This window comes from Coturnix japonica, chromosome 12, assembly GCF_001577835.2.
Source record: "Coturnix japonica isolate 7356 chromosome 12, Coturnix japonica 2.1, whole genome shotgun sequence".
NCBI classification, from domain to species: domain Eukaryota; kingdom Metazoa; phylum Chordata; class Aves; order Galliformes; family Phasianidae; genus Coturnix; species Coturnix japonica.
Genome location: NC_029527.1, coordinates 11,044,116 through 11,062,210, shown reverse-complemented (window position 1 = coordinate 11,062,210; position 18,095 = coordinate 11,044,116). Strand labels below are relative to the sequence as shown.

The 18,095-nt window shown below is 43.1% G+C and overlaps 1 protein-coding gene across 5 annotated transcripts in view; it reads right to left on the bottom strand.

Annotated features, from left to right (window-relative positions):
• ATXN7 (ataxin 7) overlaps positions 1-18,095 on the bottom strand; it is a 78,018-nt gene that overhangs the window by 9,265 nt on the left and 50,658 nt on the right. For 3 of the 5 annotated variants that reach the window (XM_015875222.2, XM_015875223.2, XM_015875221.2), the window contains 3 exons: positions 1,739-2,006; positions 1,028-1,290; positions 181-263 (listed from right to left, as the gene is read on the bottom strand). In XM_015875222.2, the coding sequence (XP_015730708.1) occupies positions 181-263; positions 1,028-1,290; positions 1,739-2,006 (614 nt within the window). Of the gene's footprint in view, positions 1-180; positions 264-1,027; positions 1,291-1,738; positions 2,007-11,166; positions 11,267-18,095 lie in introns of those variants that run through there. The other 2 variants (XM_015875224.2, XM_015875226.2) reach the window with 2 other exon arrangements.

The following is an 18,095-nucleotide window of genomic DNA, read 5'->3' as shown; positions in this document are numbered from 1 at the left end:
TTAAGAAATATGTTTTTGGATAAATAATTAACTGGATTTTGAAAACAGCTCCTTTTTGGTTGCTGGCAATGTGCTTTGAGAGGAACCATTTACAGAGGTAATTACTGACTGCAAAGACTTGTACTTGTGTTCCATTATATTCAAACATAAACCTTGCAAAATCTTGTTAAGACATCCTACCTTGCATGTCAAAGACCTAGTACAGGGTTTCTTGGTTTCCACATCAATGACACCACAGTATATATCAGGATCAAATTCTCTCTCTGTCAAAGATGCACAAATATCCCATCATTGAAAACAGTTACAATAAAGACATTCTGAAATACTAACACTTTCTTTACAGAATTTAATCATACTGCCAATATTTTCGCGTAGGACACATGCAAACGTGTGCAAAGATATGTACAATAATACTATACAAATATATATGTATATTTTACTCTCAGCAAATTAACCGCGTGCTGACCCAGTTCTCAAATCTGTAAACAGAAGTGAGAAATTCACAGCTGAAAGAGACCAGAAAGCAGGAGTTTATCAGCTGCATTAGGAGCTACTTCTTTTTTTTTTTTAAGTACACAAATGATCTCACAAAACAAAAAACATGTTTAAGATGTCACTGTAATGATGAACACATGGTGATTTTTTGCTGTTGTGTTTGTTGGTTTTAATAACTTTGCTATAATTCTACCCCACAACCGAAATTACTGCACTGTAACACTGTTTTCAGATAGGAAAGAAGGAAAATTAAACCCCTTTAAAGACAGTGGAAGAGAGAAACTTTAAAAGACAAACTGATAACTGTAACTTCTGGTGGTTTCTGAAAGCAACAGCCACATTTCAAGACATCTGCATCCCTTATGAACGTGTCTGATCATAAACTTAAATTTTAATAGGTAAGCAAACCTCGTTATAACTTAAGTGCTCTAAGAATAAATATTAATACTTCCAAAGGTCATTTCTATATACGTCTTTTCTACACGTACACTAATAAAGAACAATATAGCAAATAATATTTAAAAGCAATTACCTGACAATCTTTTATGTAAAAATTTCCTATTATTTGTATTTTCTTCAGGTTTCTTTTCCAAAAATGGAGGCACAGAGAGAAGACCTTTACCATTCAGTATCTGTCCAGGGGAAGGCAAGGGTGGCTTTGGTATTGAGGGACAATTAAGGCCAGTCTTTATTGAGGAACTCACAGTAGTAGAACAAGTTGGACCAACAGCAGCTTTCAGTTGGGCACCATCTATCTTTGGATGAATCTTTTCCACTTTGACAGATGGAGTCATACTATTGTTTATGAAAAATAAACAGAAAAAATTGCAAATGGTAGATTAATGTGACATAAATTACAAAAAGTACTTAAAATACTGTATTACTCAATACTCAGATCTATTAGTAACGCAAATTTAGATGCTCGTCCTTAATTCTCAGTTTTAATTCTCACTGACTTCAGAAACTTCCCTACAACGGAGGTATAGAGACTAGATCAAAGAACAAAGACCCCCTAGTAGCACAGCCTTTATTTACAACGACTCAAGATGCACCTTTGCCAGCATTGTGTTCAACAATTCCATTAGTTGACCTATCAGCTTAGACTAGGCTGCTTAAAGAGATCTGGTGGAGTTTAAAGTGATCTCTCAAAGCGAAAACCCTCTGCAACAACAAGAAATTCTCCTGACAGAGCAGTTTCTATGCACATGTTAATGCTCCATGCTTTCTCAAAACATATACTCACATTTTATCATGGGGAACTTTGCTATGCTGTACCGGATGCATTAACCTGTTGTTTCCGCTGATCTGCAGCTTGTCTTTGGGTGATTTCAACAACTTGGAACTTGATGATGATGATGATGATGATGATGCACTAGTACCTCCACTGGATGAACGATTGCTCCCACTTCCGCCGCTACCTTTGTTTTTTGAAGGGAAAGATGAAATGAGGGAAAATACTGAAGAGGAGGGAGGAGTCAAAGGCGGCTTGCTGGAGGAGCTGTGTCTTCTTTCTGGAGAGGAGAATAAAGAAAAAGAAGGTGTGGGAGAAGGGTTAAACTCACAAGGGCCGTACAGAAATAATTCTTAAATACTTCATATTGTCAGTTATTCCATTAACATTTTTCCTTTACTGGCTTGGGAGGTTCTCTGCTATACATGGAGCACTCACTGAGGATTCAATCCTCACTGTAAGCCATGAGGTTCCATTCATTGCTGGTGAGCTACATTGCTTAATCACTACAGCTTAGCTTTTACTATGCACTCCCCACTCTCCATCTTACAGGGCAAGAAAGTGAGACTCAAATGCAGACCTCAGAAACACAAAGCAGAGAGCTCTATTTCTCAGGCCAAGCAAGCTTAAATATCAGACTTCCTCAAGCAGTAACTACTCTCTGTTAGCATGTCTCCTAATAATCAAATCGATACTGGAGCAAAAACAAAATTCCACTTTCTGATGATCTTTCAGTGTGTTCTATTAGACCTTCAATGTGGAATACCCGAGAACACGGGCTGAAGCAAGGAGTTACATGCCTGCTGGTTTTCTTATTCATTCTATCAATCCTTTCAAAATATGACCAACCTAAAGAAGAATCCTATTTAGCAGGAAAAGGAGCAACATATATTCTTCTTTGAGAAAGGATATCCAAACACTTGAAGAGTCAGGTTTTATCAGTAGACATGCGGGAAAATATTTAATTAACATTAATATTAATTAATTAGCATTAAATATTAACCATTAATACATTTCCAGAACCACTCTGGTTAAAATAGTCTATATTTCACAAGTGTTTTTTGGGGGGATAATGAATTCTCAGACATGGAATACTCAACAGCTGCACAGAGCTCCCAGCTCTGCCTACACGGACACACTAAGGGAGCATTTGCTCAGCTGATCTTTGGACACCTGTGATTCCTAAATGATCCCTGCACGTAATCAGCACCTGCTTAGAGATGTCCCTCTGGCAATCTAGTATATGCAAACCGTGGATCTAAGAACTGAGAATGAACAGATCCATCTGTGGGTAACACCTCCTTCCCAGCTGTTATTACTAATGGTGCCCACGTGCACCACTGGATCCTTTATGCACTTTGGCTTAAATTTACTTAAGCTGCCAAGGAAGCAGGCTACTCATGCGAAAAATACAAAGTAATATACCCACGTTCTGCCTATGGGAACTGTTTTTCCCTCCCCTCCTAAGTACAGCAATCACATGATAGGGGGTCGATGGCTGATAAGAACTCCACTCAGAGCTGGAAGCTGTGATGTTCATTCAGTATGATCTGCTTAGTTTTCTAGAACCGTACGCCATTGAATAGTTCTCATGTATGCTAACATACTTATATTCTAGCCAATGGCCGTGCTTCTAATATGACATGCTGCTTATTGCCAAAAGTCTTTTTATAGCAATGGCAAGAATCCCTGAGCAGCTTTGATAAGTTACTATTTGAGGGCCATTAGTTCAGCGATGCTACACCCTATGAGATTACTCCATGAGATAATGAGAAAAATTACTCAATACTCTGCCACCTTCTGTGTATTTAGAAAATCCAAAGTCTGAGCACTTAATAGAGTCACAAATAATCTCTAATAATCTAGTGGCCCACTAATGTAATCTCTGGGAGTTTGTTTTATTTTTTTCCTTTTGGAAAGAAGAGTGTTGCTTTCTTGGAAACAACTTGGCAGGCGAGAAGAAAATAAGCCTAGGATAACACTGAGTACCTCCTTGTCTCCCAGCCTTAGGAATAAACTGGGCAAAATATTAATGTTTGTTATTGATTCAAATGATACAAACACTTCTCTCCTGGCAGCTTCAGCTGGTACCATTCAATTAGCTCCAGACAAAGCCATTACTGTCTGCTACCTGTATGAATGTTTAATAGCACCAGTCTCAATGCATGTGAGTTAATGAAAGAGGCAAATCTGTTACTGCTGATAATCAAAAACATTGACCTAGGAGAGCTAAGGCTAATGGGCTGATCAAAACGCAAGACTACGGTCTGCCAGAGACACTACAAAGATGTTTTCTCTGCCAGAACTGCTGCTGAAGTGTCTTAATTTAGCTAAACACAGGCAGCCACAGCACAAGTAAGCACAGCTATCCTTGGGATGTTAGCAGACTTCTCAGTGACAGGACACACTGTCTGATTCAATCCATTACCTATTGCTTATTATTGGGGAAACTGTCCTCACTGCAGTGTAAGACACAGGAGGAGGCAGAGCTCCCTGCTATACAAGTCTGGTCGTGTCCTCAGTTATCTGTTACAGGAAAATCTGCCACAGCAAAAATCAATAGCTTTGAGGGAAACCAGTACCAAAACGAAGCCTTAAATCTTCATGTGGGTGCTTAAATAAGTGGTCTGAGCTTCAAGACCAGGTTTTCACTGCCTTTACACATCACAGTACATCACATCGCAGGGCATGGAAAAGCCTCCAGATCTATGACTTTTCCATCCCAAGAATGATATAAAACAGCTTGCAAAGAGAGGTGATCTGACGGTCCTGTTAGACCAGGAGATGCAACAGTGTTACAAAAACCTCCAAAGCATGTTAGGATGCACTAAGGGGAAGAGGGAAAATTAGAACTGTGAAACCTTCACTCATTTCCAATGTATTTCCTGACAGACTGACATATTCTCTTCACGGACAAATTACTACACAGACTGTCACCGAATAACCAAGACCACTATGCATGTTGTGCCAGCACATCGATGATTAATTCCACCAATCATTTGCCAACCTAATGTAGTTCCCATATGCCATTAATTCTGACTTGACTTGAAAATACTTAAAAAATAGAATCACCTCCAGGTGTTCAGTTTTCAGTCTATTAAAAGTCAACACATATGCACCTTCCCTTCACAAAACTCTCGAAAGCAAAATTGTATTTTTTAATATTATGATTGCTCCTGCAAAACTTCAAAGTGGTATTTCAAATACTGAGCCTGTCCAACGTGGTTCTCATCTCTAAAACCTCAAGGGAAGGTTTCTGTTTGTTTTTAAAGCAGAAGGAGCTTTTGCTTTGGATAAACAATTGGGAAGTTCCCCTTGATCCCATTCAGACTTGTAGGAGACGCACAGAAGATTCACAAACATTAAAGCAAGTTGAATGACACCATTTTGTCCCCAGTGTAATCAGTGATGAGGTGCAAATCCAACTCACAGCACTCTGCAGAGCATGACTTAATGTTTAGTATTACGTACAGCCTCAATTTATCAGGTTTAGTTAACCCAGAAAGGAAAGGAGAGGAGGAAGAAAGAAAACAAAGTCTCCCATCACATTTGGTTACTGCTTCACTCAGATCTATTTTGATTTATAACCTTATTTCCACACCAATGTAAGAGAAAATCATTTTCCTAAGATACTAATTTGCTGTATACCTAACAAAAATAAGTATGTAATCAGAGTAAAAAGTCTTCCAAATTTTCTTCCCATGCCTACGCTTCGTCCCCAAACTTCAGGAAGTGTTCAGTGGTGCTCACTCTCCATGTGCATCAATTAATAGCTTTGGGCAGCAAACACGATGTACAGATCGAGTTTCATAAACCCATTTTTTTTAATACTGACTGCTTACGTATGTACCGGGCAAGAAGTCAAACTGACCTGTGTCAGCCCTGGCAGAGCCATCACTAAAACTGAAGAACACCCATTCAAACCCACAGGCCAGTTTAACCCAATGAAAAATGTGACTTCAGACAACAATTCAGTTTTAGCACAGGTTAACTGAGCTGTAAGAGTATTATTCAGAGTACAGTGCTAAATAAGTTTACTGAAACAAAGCATAAGCTTACATTTCTATAACTATTATCTGACATGTCCAGCCTAAACTAAAAGCACGTTAAGTGCTACCTGAAACAAGCTTATCTTTTTTTCATCACACTCATCTACAAGGCTTATCACTCCAGAGATGAATTAGCACAGTCATATTAAAACAAGCATCATTCACCTGAGGTGAAATTTTCTTCAGTGCGCATTTCTACAGTCATTCTGGAGAACTAATTTTCTAATTGCTCCAGAAAGATGGGATGCAGTGCATGCCATGAGGACACAGACTGGGACTGGAGAAAGCCCAGCATGAGTCAGATGAGGTGGCTTCCTAGAGCTCTGTGGCTGCTGTAATTTGCAGCACTAAAAGCTCCCATGTGCCTATGATTCTGTTTTCATGTGTGTTCAGAACAGCTTCCATCCAATACGGCTGGCAGCCAGAGGATTCTCTACCTGTGGGTACTTCAAGGATCCTCACACCAGGACACATTTTAACATGAGATACAGGCATTGTGTCTCTGTAGCATAGACTAAAATTGGCAGATGAAAGCTGAGGGCCTGGGGACAGACACCTCCCCCATACCATCTTAATACTGAAGAATTTAACAGAAGACACAATCACAGGTGATGTACATGAAGGCAGAGGAGCCAATCTTACTGCACTTATTCAATAAACGAATGAAGTCCACAACTTCAGAAAAGCATTTTGAGCAGTAAATCCTGATTTGACCAGAACTACCCAAAGTCCTGTGTTCTGAAAAGGGTTTTCTTTAAGACACAACCCTTTCCTGCACTGTCTGCCAGCTTGAGCCTTCAGTCACCAAACTGCACTCAGTTGTGAATTGCTCTGGAAGAGCATTTCATTGCAGCTACAGATATAACTGCAGCAACCATCCAAAGACTGGCCTGTAGATTCAACCTGAGTGCCTGTGTTGAGCAATGACCCGCACTGACCTCACCATGACAAAAAAAAAATTATAAATAAACCCAAAAAACAGATCAATGAAGAAGCTGCAAGAGAAACCCAGGAGCTAAAATCAAGGCCCACGAGACAAAATGCTCCTCTCCTTTGATGCCTTCCTGGCTGCATGCAGCTGGCTGGGAGCAATCGCCTGCACGGGGCCTTCATCTGCTGCTCATTCACTTATTGCTGCTTCATTATCCCGCACTAATCACAGGGCCCAGATACCAAGGATTCCGCCTTAATCTTCCACTGATGTCCCTTTAATCATCTGATCGGTTCTGTTTGCACCGCAGTCAGGACGAGGTCACTCCGCGTTCAGTTGGGTGGTATTAAACCAACACGGAGCAGAGCAGGCAGCATCTACACTAAGTTTGATTTTTCACTCCAGCAAGAAAGTAACAGAAGAGAATACTCACAGAGCCCAAGCCATCAGTATGACAGACCGCCAAGGGTTGACTGGCAGCAGCACTATCTGTCATGTCTCTAGAGGGACTCCTTGTTTCATAAAAAAGCACTGCTTGCAACCAGCAGCTGATATTATTGTTTAATGCTCAGTGTTAGTAAAACCACAGAGAAAGGCTGACTGATAGCCATGTATGCTGATGTCACTCCATTCACAGAAAAGAAATAACTGAACAGGAGAGGCAAAAACACTAAGGAGGCCTAGAAATGATACTGCAATGCAGGGCAGTACACACATGGGGTAACACAGCATGTACATGTTCCCACTGATCAGCACAACTGTCTTCCCTGTAAATATGTAGTAGTAGGTATAAACTGCTTATCTAAGAAACAGGTTTATGTAACATCTTTTATATAGACTATGCCAAAATTAGCCACACTGATGCCAGCTCATATCTCAACAGTTCCTCGCTCAAAAAATATTCAGGACATTAGATATACAGACTGTGTTTCCTCTGCCTGTGAGCAACACCATGCCATAAGAAGGCAATTAAGCCACAATGATAAAACCCTACTTAAAAAATGTATCAAAAACCCACGGAAGGGCAATATCTAACCAATTCTGAAGAGCATATTGTAAAACCCAGGGGTTGCTTCTGCAACTTCCCCCACACAGAAAATCACTTTCCTCTTTGAAAACCTGAAGCCAACAGACAAATAGAACAAATACACCAAGAACTGAGTGTGGATGCTCCAGGGCCATTTCTAAGTTTGTAGGGCACCAAATCACCACGTCTCACCTCTCATATATTTTCTGTATCTTTGTTTATGAGAAGCACTGGTGTGCATTTCCTGCTCTGGTGGTCCTGCAGTCCTAACCAGAGCAAAGGTCTCATTGTTCCAGATGGGAATTTCTAAAGCAATTCCTCTGTCAATCATCTTAGAAACGCGCATCTTGGAATCTCCCTAAAGAGCACAAAAAAATCTGCCTCTGCTTTAATTAGCATCTACCAATTCATTATGGAAATTCAAAATTACAAAGAACAAGGGGGTTGTTCAAGATGCGCTTTGGTGACAAATGCACCATTCAGAATCCCAATCTCTCATACAATATATTAGTAGCAGGACTTTAATGTATCCTCCCCAGTCTCACTGTGAGCTCATTTTCCTTACAAGATTCTCAGCGCTAATTTCGAACCTTTAAAACCAGCTGTCAAAAAGGAAACAATCCTGCAACTGTAATTTGGATTATTTAAATGATGGATTTTAAACGTCACAGCTACAGCACAGCCAGGATGACGCTGTGATTCTCCAACCAGACGATCCTAACTCAGCAGGAATGGCTTTGGTTTTCCCCATTAGGAAAACTGCAGCACAACTGCCCCCCAGAGACCAACACTGCAGAAAAGAGAGGAGAGGGAGCAGACTGCAAGTAGCATTATTAAGAATGCAGCAAAAAGAACCCAGCAAGACTAAAACATATTTCAATAAATAACCTTCAGGTGCACCCTTTCTGCCACTGCTTCCTTCCCACAGGGCACTGTGTATTACTAATGCTAATTTTTCAGTTTTTCCCTATTTGTTACTAATCCCTCCCAAAGCCCTGCACGCAGAGCACACAAGTACTTCTGCAATCAGATGCCGCAGGGTGTAGGATTACTCTTCCTAACACGCATGTGTTGCCCCTGAGCGATGGGAAATAGCCCTGCAGCCCCCACTGATACAGCTCTGCCAGCCCTAAGCCCAGGCAATGTTTTGCTCTGTGCTGCAGGGGCAAACTCTAATTACTGATGCTCCCATCGGGTCCACTTCAGCTGCTGAGACCCTTGTGGGGAGCAGGAGGGCTCCCAGGAGTGATGTGGGAAAACTGAGAAACAAAACAAGGTCTTCTGGATACATCAGACCTGAATGCAGAGGTTGGAACAGGGGGCTCCAGGACACCCATGGTGCACTGTCCTGAGTGACTCAAGCAGAGGCAGGGGAAGGATGCATTTCTTGCCATACAACTCTTTAGGGTGGGAGCCGGTCTGTAAATCTGTCAGGTACGGGAAGAGAAATATCACAGAAGTTACTGCAGAAAGACAGACAAGTGTCTTAGATGGTAACCGGGCCATGCAGAGATTATAACATTCACATTATGAGCACTAATCTCTGGGCAGCCTGCTGACGACATGACACTACCTGCATCATCTGATTAAGGACAGGCACTGAACAAGCCGTATTTTTACTATTAACAAACGTGTTGTTTGAAACTCACGTAGGAGAAGCTACAGTGACAAACTAAAGCACCATCTAATGGAGGCACTGCATAGTGCCCACTGACCACATTGCTCGGTGCCTCATCTCCATGGCTCTTGGGGCGATGACTCTGCCACTCTCTGGGCAGTCAGTGCCAACCCAGAGATCAGGATGTGCCTTTCCCACTGCACTCTTCCCATCCAGCACCACCAAGGCTGCTCACCAGCCCTTATAATGTAATGTAGTAGTAAACACCTGCCTGCCTTTCATCCTCCTAATGCTTCTCTTCACACCACATCGAGCATTTCGAAGTTTTTCCTGCAGCTATTTCTTTACCTGTAGTAAACTTCAATCCTTGCACGCTGACTGTCAGACTCGGCTCTTCTACAAAACAAACATGCTGAGTGAGAACTACTTAAAAGCCATTAGCGAATCAAAACAGAGAACATCCAGGCATCACCATCCACAGCACAGACATAGAGAACGCTGGCTGATGCCTTTTGCTGCAGGGATGTGATGCGCTGGGAGCTTCAGGACACACCAATGGGGACAGGACTGTCACCAAAGCGCAGTAAGAAACACCTGACAACACGATGCAGAGGAACCAGGGTGGCACTGAGGATCCAGGGGACCTGCCTGCCCTGCACCAGCTTCTCAGCACAGGTTCTGAACTAAAGACGACAGCTTTGAGAGATGAAAAAGGGAAATGAAGTGGTGGTAAGGCAAAGTGGAATGATTTTCAAATAGACGTTTCTAAATCCAATGCCTTTCTGAAATGTGAAATCTCTTGCAACTTAATACCTAAACTGCAACCTCAGTGGAAAAGGGAATAAATTGAATTGTAGAGTTTTTTGTTGCTGTTTTTGAAGTCAGATCCTTACGTTATTTTACACCCACACACCGGTCATTTTTTTTAATTATAAGAAAGGATCACTGCAGCTTAATTCACGGTCAATCATTACTGGCACGAACCAACTGTTCCCATGTTTAAAAGCACTGAACACGCTGGCCATACACCAATTAAAATTGTACAACAGCATTAGCACAGCAAAGTCTTCCAGCAATCGCTAATGCAGCCAAACGAGGGCACGAACCGAGCACGCTTGCACAACAATGCCTTTCAAATAGAAACAGAGCAGCCTTTTCCCATCGTGCTGTGAAGGCGCCCGGCAGTGCTGGACGCTGCCTGTGCAGCCCCGGCGCCCTTTGCATGAGCGTTTGCAGCGAGCCTGCAGCTGCGCTCGCCCCAACGCGCTTCCCGTTTCCTCCCGCAGCACCGAGGGACGGATTTGCCCCTTGGTTTGGGAATTACATGGATGAACGAGCTCAGGAAAACAAGCTCAAGTGAACAAGCCCTTAATAGTTTCTTTCTTTAATTAACGCTTTGATTAAAAGCCACCCATTTATCTAGAGGCCTGACAAGATTGCAATCAGCCTGCGGTTTTATTGCTGCAATTTGCCCCTCTGTTTTCTTCTAGATTTGAACGGGGTGGGATTCCGAATATCCGCACGAAAGCCCCCCGTGGTGGTGACCGGATCGCTCCCCCTCCCCTCGGGCACAGCCCCGCTCCCCCCATCCGCTTATTGAACTTTGGCCAAATCGCCCCGATGACATTTCAGGAGGGCTCCCGCGGGCCGCTCGCGTTTAATCCTCATTTTCAGCTTATCCGCTGCGATCCGCCGAGGCCACCGACGGCACGGCCCCGCTCCACCTCCGTCGGTGCCGGGCCGTCCCCGCCCGTTCCCCCCCCCTCCCCCCTATTCCCTCCCCCCTCCCGGGGCTGCCCCGGGCCGCAGCTTTACCTCCGGCAGCGCTGGAGTCGCGGCGGCGCTGGCGGCAGCCCAGCGGGGCGGGGAGGTGGAGCCGGCGGCGATCGAAGATGGCCATCGCGGCGGGGCCGGAGGTTAAGCCGCTCTCCCATTCGCACAGCGAGCGGGCAGGACGGCAGCGGCACCAGCAGGCGCCCGGAGCTCCGGGCTGCGGCCCCCAGCGCCACGGGGCCGCCCACTGCAGGATGGACTGCTTTTCTTTTTTTTCTCCTTGCTATTACTGTTTGCTGGGGCGTCTCTTAAGTAATTAGGAGAGGAAAAAAATAAAGGAGGGGAGGAGGAAAGAAAAACAAAAAAAAAAAAGGAGGAAAGGAAGGGAAGGAAGGGCACGGGAAAAGAAAGGGAGGGGATGGAAGATCAAACAAAGTGGAGGAGAGTAAAGGAGGAAAGAAAAGGAGCAAAAAAAGGGGAAAATGAAGGGGAAATGAAAAGAAAGCAGAAGGGAATGAAGGGAAGGGGGGAAAGAAAAAAGAAAGCACAGTGGTACTTGATGACAAAAAAAGAAAGAATAGGAAGAAATATATCACTTGTGGCTTCTGCTCTTGTTTTAAATGCACATTGCCTTAAGCTGAAGTTTCTGGCCTTTCCTCTCTTATCAAGTGCCATTCAAATTCATTTTTAAGGCAAAAAAGTGACTTTTCCTCTTAAAGTTTGCTAAGAGAAAGGCAAGTATGCACGCACTCATGCAGATACACTTGTGCATCTGCTCACTGCATTACTTTCTCTTGACCAGCAGTCAAACGGATGCAGGAAGCATCATTTCAGGAGGGCTGGTTTTGCCTTTTTGGTTTTTGTTTCTACAAAGACCAACAAAACCCCGGAGACTCCTCCTCCAATTAACAAGCTCAGAAAGAAATACGACATCCTCAAACCCATTTCTGGAACACCAGCTTTCCCACATCTCTGCAGGAAGGCACACAGCAATCAGCTCCTCCAGCAGCTGACAGCTCCAGCACCGATCCTGTTCATTAAAGGCAACTCGGCCATACACGCAATTCCCTGCACTGAGCTCTTTTAAAAAGCCATCTTTCTCCTTTGCCAAAATCAGTATCACAGTATCACAGTCTCATGTGGGTTGGAAGGGACCTTAGAGATCATCGAGTCCAACCCCCGGGATTTGAGCCCCTGTGTAGCAGAGCAGCAGTGCATGTTTTTGGAGTCTTTGTTGCTGCTGTATGCTGTTCTGTTTGACACCTATCATTAAAACTGGGTAAGACTCCAACAGATTTCAGTGGTTCACAAAGCTCTTGACTTTAAACTACCATGTGGGGAGCCAGCACCGATGTGTTTGTTTTCTTACCAACTAGAATTTTCCTTCCTTAGTCTTTGATTTGGTCTATTCTCATTTTAGGACCAAGAGGGTGAGTAACTTATTTTGTTTCTTGTTCCACAAATAAACTGACTGAGATCGAGCCATTCAATTCCAGCCTGGAACAATATAGTAAGTTGTCTTCCTTCTGAGTGAGAACGAGGACAAAGAGTCCAATCAGTAGGAGCCCAGCAGCTGGGTGTCAGAGCTGGGGCTGGAATGGAAGCGAGAGGCATGACGGCACATTCACATGGTGAGAAAGGGAACGGCCGGCTGACAGCACACGGCTGCTGGGAATGCACTGGGTTTCATGCCTTGCAAAGACTGAGATCGTTGACATCTACATTATAACACAGCATTTGATTTTTTTTTAATTTACTATTTTCTAATGAAAGAGGGCTTCTGAGCAACTTCAGCCAGTATTTAGGGGGTTTCACCTTGAAACTGATGGATGGATGTGCTATAGTTAAATGGGGAATCTGAATGGGCATTCTGATAAGCTGAAAAGTAATCTGACTTCATAAAAAGCAACCTGTTATACATAGCACTGGGATGATGAAATTAGTGCAGGATGTGGGGGGAGGCAGCACTGCTGTGCTGCAGAGCCTGACATCCAGGGCCTGGCTGGTGAGAAAGCAGCCAATAGAAGGACAATTGCAATAGTGTCAACCATTGCAGGGGAATAAAGTTTGTTTCCTGTGTCTCAGGATAACAGAGCAGCATTGGTGCCATCCTTTCTACATTTACTCACTGAGCACACAAACATAAGAAGGTATTTATACCATGTGTGTTGCTGACACTAATCACACACGCATTCAGTATGGAAGTGGCATGTGTGTATCCCATTAAACTGGGAGGCAAAAAACAAAACAAAACACAACCCGCAATCTGAAGCTGTGCGCGCACTGGGCAGGAGGTGTTGCAATGGGAGGGTGAGCAATGGCAAAACACGCAGCACAAAGCCACAGACACGGTTCCATTACCTCCACTGCACATGAAACAGCTCATTTATCCTCTCTAGAAATTCAGCAATCTCAGGCACCAATTGCACAACACTTGAAGCTGGCTGGTGCAAACCAGCAGTGCCGCAGCAAGAAACGTTCCTGCCCTCTCCCCCAGTCCTGACTGCTCTGCTCGAACCTTCACACCATCTGCTCCCTCCCTAACAAAGACAAAATGATCAGCTCAGAGACCTGACAGCCTCCCAAACTGCACGCCTCATTGTGCCAAAGCCTGCAATTAGCAGAGCGACCAGCAGCAAGAAGTGCCTTGATCACAGGGAAAGGGGGCTGAAGCATCTCCTAAACAACTGGCCGTGACAAAGAGCTGTGTTGTGAGCTCTGATAACGGCCATTTTGCCCAGATCCTGAAAGTTGCGAGGGATACCTAAGCTTTAGATTTGCAAGGAATCTCATCTGATTGATATAAACACTGCATAAGGCAGGCTTGCTTACACTGCAGCCTGCTTAGGTTTACATTTAGTACCCTCTAAAATGATTTTGTTGTAAATATTTTGCTTCAAAGAGATTGTTTGGTTACGGGTTACTATTATTATTCTTCCTGGAAGGAAGGGAATGACAGGCCTTGAGTCAACACTGAACTTCTTACAGCTGATCCATTGAGAACTTCATCATGGTTATTTGGAAAAACCACTTTGCAGTGAAAGAATCCCAGCGTAAGATGCAGCACCACAAAACCAACCTTACCATATACAGCAGTAGAACTATATAAAAAATAACGCAGTGCTTCTGATGTGTCTCTGAAATCTGATTTGTTTCTCCAGATCTGGAAAGAAGTGCTCTGAAACATCACTATGAATGAAATTCCTGCCCTCTAGAACCTTGGGACTATGGATTTTGAAATCAGTGGGTTTTTATCTGGAGCAGCTTTTAAAGCAGGTAGGATAGAGGAAATTTTGATAGCGGACAGTTTCTAAGCGACACAATCTGTCATCCTCATTCGGTGACAACTGACATGGAAGCATCAACCCTTGCAACATTATATACACATATAGAGTTACAGCATCTCCGTAGCTATTGAGGCCATCACAGGTATTTTCAGAAGCTGAATGGTGGATAGCTTTGTGTCCCACACAATGACCTTTGGTCAAGGAGTACATGGCACTATGGGAGGGGACTGAAAGCTATTGGTTTAAAACTTTATAATCCAGGAAAGGGCCAACGTGATACATTTCCAGGAATGCATTTAGTCATCATAGAATCATGGAACCACCAATGTTGGTTACATGTGGCTTGTCATAGATTGAAAGCAAAAGCAAAACTGAAGAGAACGAGGACTAGCAAGTTCACTGTCAACAATGAGGAGGGCCAGAATGGGACTGTAAGGTTTCCCTCTATGACCTAGAAATGTGAAAGGAATGGAAAACAACTACTTCACTAAGCTCATCTTACTACAGTTGACAGTTGTAAGGACATCCAACATGCTTAGTCTACTGACTCAAGCAAAGACTTCAGCCATGTAGTAACAAAGCAGACGGAGCCAATTTCCCTCTCAGCAAGGAGAAGAGCCATGAATTCCATGTGAGTACCTACGAATGCTAACAGCTTTTAAAACCACCAACATTATACCACACAAAATTACTGATCAGCTCAAACCCAGCCCTGTTAATAAATCCACTAACATCTGAAAGCTTCAGAATCCAAGATGCAAGAGCACAAGGAAAGTGTTGCATCTCCTACCTAACAGAATGAACTGCAACATACTGCAGAAGCCAGGGTTTCTGACTGCCAGAGAGACAGGTTCTTGGCAGCCTGCAGGGAAACAGTGGAGACAGCACAATACAACTTCTACCCAGAGGAGGAACAAAATCCTATGGGGTAAAAGCATTAAAAGATCATCTGGCTACAGGGGAAGACTGCCTTTGGAAAGTACTATGTATGGAGTTTTGAGATTTTCTGACAATCTTGCCAAACAGGAAAAACTCAGTTACGTAGAATCTGCTTTAACACTCCAGGAACCTTGTCTAATTGCATCTTTTAGAAACCACTGTGAAGAGTGAGAGTTTCATACCAACATGGGCAACTCATCATTTGTGGAACAGGGAACAGAAAAGAAGACAAGAGTCTCTTGATGATAGCCCTTCTTTCTCTAATACAACCTGGAGAAACTAGTTTGAATGTAATTGCAACCTCTATGGCCAGCAGCTTTCTCATACATTGCAGAACAGGTAATCGTATTAGGATGCACGTACTAAAAGATATAGGGTAAAAACCTTGTTTTTCTATTCAATAACTACTGTGCATTTTTTCATCAATTACAGATAATAGGGCTTTTAAGTATTTTGGTTGCTACTGCTAAAACATCTAATAAATACAACACAGTCAACAACAGTACCACAGACTAATGCCAATTTTCATAACATATTTATCTGTTTCTATTTCCTGCATTAAAAAAAGAAAAATAGTTGCCATTGTTTCCAAGCGTCCCGTTGTTACAGAGCTCTGCCAGAGACGGGTAAAACAAGAGCTGGCCCAGGACTGTTATTGAAAAGCAACTTGAAGCTTTGGTGCATCTGGACACGACTAAACATACAGTAATCTGAAGAGACTTCAAAACCACTTATATTACTTGGATACAGCTATTCAGCGTTAAACTGTTAAACTTAACTTGATAAAAAGCTTAAAGCTGGCATTAACTGTACTTTTTTGAAAGTGAGCATCAGCCTGCAGTTTATATTACTACTCTCTTAAAACTCACTGTGATTACACTTGGATATTCATCAGCAAATGTAGAGCTTTCACTGCGGATGAAGTGATACATGCTCCCTCTTCTGGTAATCTCTTAAAAGAGCTTGTTTCTAAACCTACTGTATCAAATGTGAGATTTAAAATGTATCACATTGCCTGGGTAAAAAAAAAAAAAAAAAATCAAAGGGATGATGTCAATAGCTGCAAGTTACTTTAGAAGTCAAACACAGCCAACTGTTGACGGAAAATAAGCAAATAAATAACAAGTGAAAGTTACTTGATGCAATGCCTAAACGAAAGCTATGTACAAGCAGCCTGAATACACTGCAGCTGTGCCCCAAACCAAATTGCTATTGATTTCTTTTAAATTAGTAGGAATTTCATTGTCTTAAGTTATCCCACAAGTGTGATATTCATGTACACATCTGATGACAGTTTTTGTGCCCTGCAGGTATGTGAGAGACTATAGCTTTCAAAATGCCCCCTACACCTCCCGAGGCAGCAGATGAAGCTCTTCCAAAACACTGCCTTCACGTGGGCCCTGCAGGGATACCTTACCTCCATTTAGCACACTGCCTGTCTCCTCTCTGCTCATAGAACTGGGCACAGTTTCCTCTTCCTGCTCTACTGCAACAGCAGTGAGAAAGCTACACGCATCCTGTGGACTTCTTATTCTCTACAAATAATTACTTGGAGAATTTTTAAGCACAATTAAGAAAATCAGCCAAAAAAAGAAAAGCAAAATAACTGCAGAAGAAAGTGATGATGACAGACAGGTAGGTGCACACAAATGCATTTATCCATCTCCTTTCTATATGGTCAGTGCCCCATGAAGCTGGGAGAAGCGTCCCAATTAAAAAGCATTTCCCCGCCCCCCCCAAAAAAAACTTCCTGAGTCTGAGAATGCCACGAAATTATACAAATCACACTTACACACACTGCTGCCAAAACATTAAGAAAGGGAAACACTACTGAAAAAACTTTTGGTTTCGGTTTTGTTTTTTTGTCTAATTAAATCTCTCATTTCTTCTTCCACTCCCCCTCCAGTACAGAGTAATAAAGGCAATAATCTACCTCCTTCATTCTCCCTTCTGTGAGGTCATTTTCCCCTGCTTTCCTCATTTAGTTTCCTCCTTATTGTCTTCATCTATTTCTTTTCCACACGTTTTACTTCAGTTCTTTGTTTTACATTTCCCTTTTTAGCTATTCCCCTGTGTCCTCTCTCCCCTCCTCTCCTTCTTGGACACGCACCCAGACTGCAAACCACTTCTGGCTGCACTGCAATCTCTGCCAAAGCCTCCAGTCTCCTGCCCGTGCTAGCTGGCCTCTGCCATCCCATCCCTTCCACCCTTCCAGGTGTTGCACAGCTCCCAGCCCTCCTGCAGCAAAATGGCTGGGAGCAGCAGTACCTTGGCCAAAGGTACCCGACTGAATGGTACTGCTGAGATTTCCATCTCCCATTCATAGATGCACATGCAGAGGAAAAAGGGGCTACGTGTAAATCCTTCCTCTTCCAAATGTGGCATTTTTTTCAAGGGATGGCTGGTGGGATGAGAGGGTGCAGCCTGTGCCACTTGAAACTACGTGCTGACAAGAAAAAACAAAAGAAACAGGTTTCTTCATGACAGTTCAGTACTCAGCGTTGTTTTAAATGCTTCCCAGAATTCTTCTCCCTGGAATTATAGTGGTGCTCATCTGAGGTCTGCAGTTCTTGGAATAATTTACTCACTGCATGAGAACACACACTCGGGCCTTCAAAATAAATGCGGAAGTCCTTATAAATATTTGATTGATTTACACGTGGTGGGCTCCCCAACAGCATGTTCACATCTCGATGGGTATGATCCAGTCCCAAGTTCCCCCTCCGTGACAGCAGAAATCCTGCT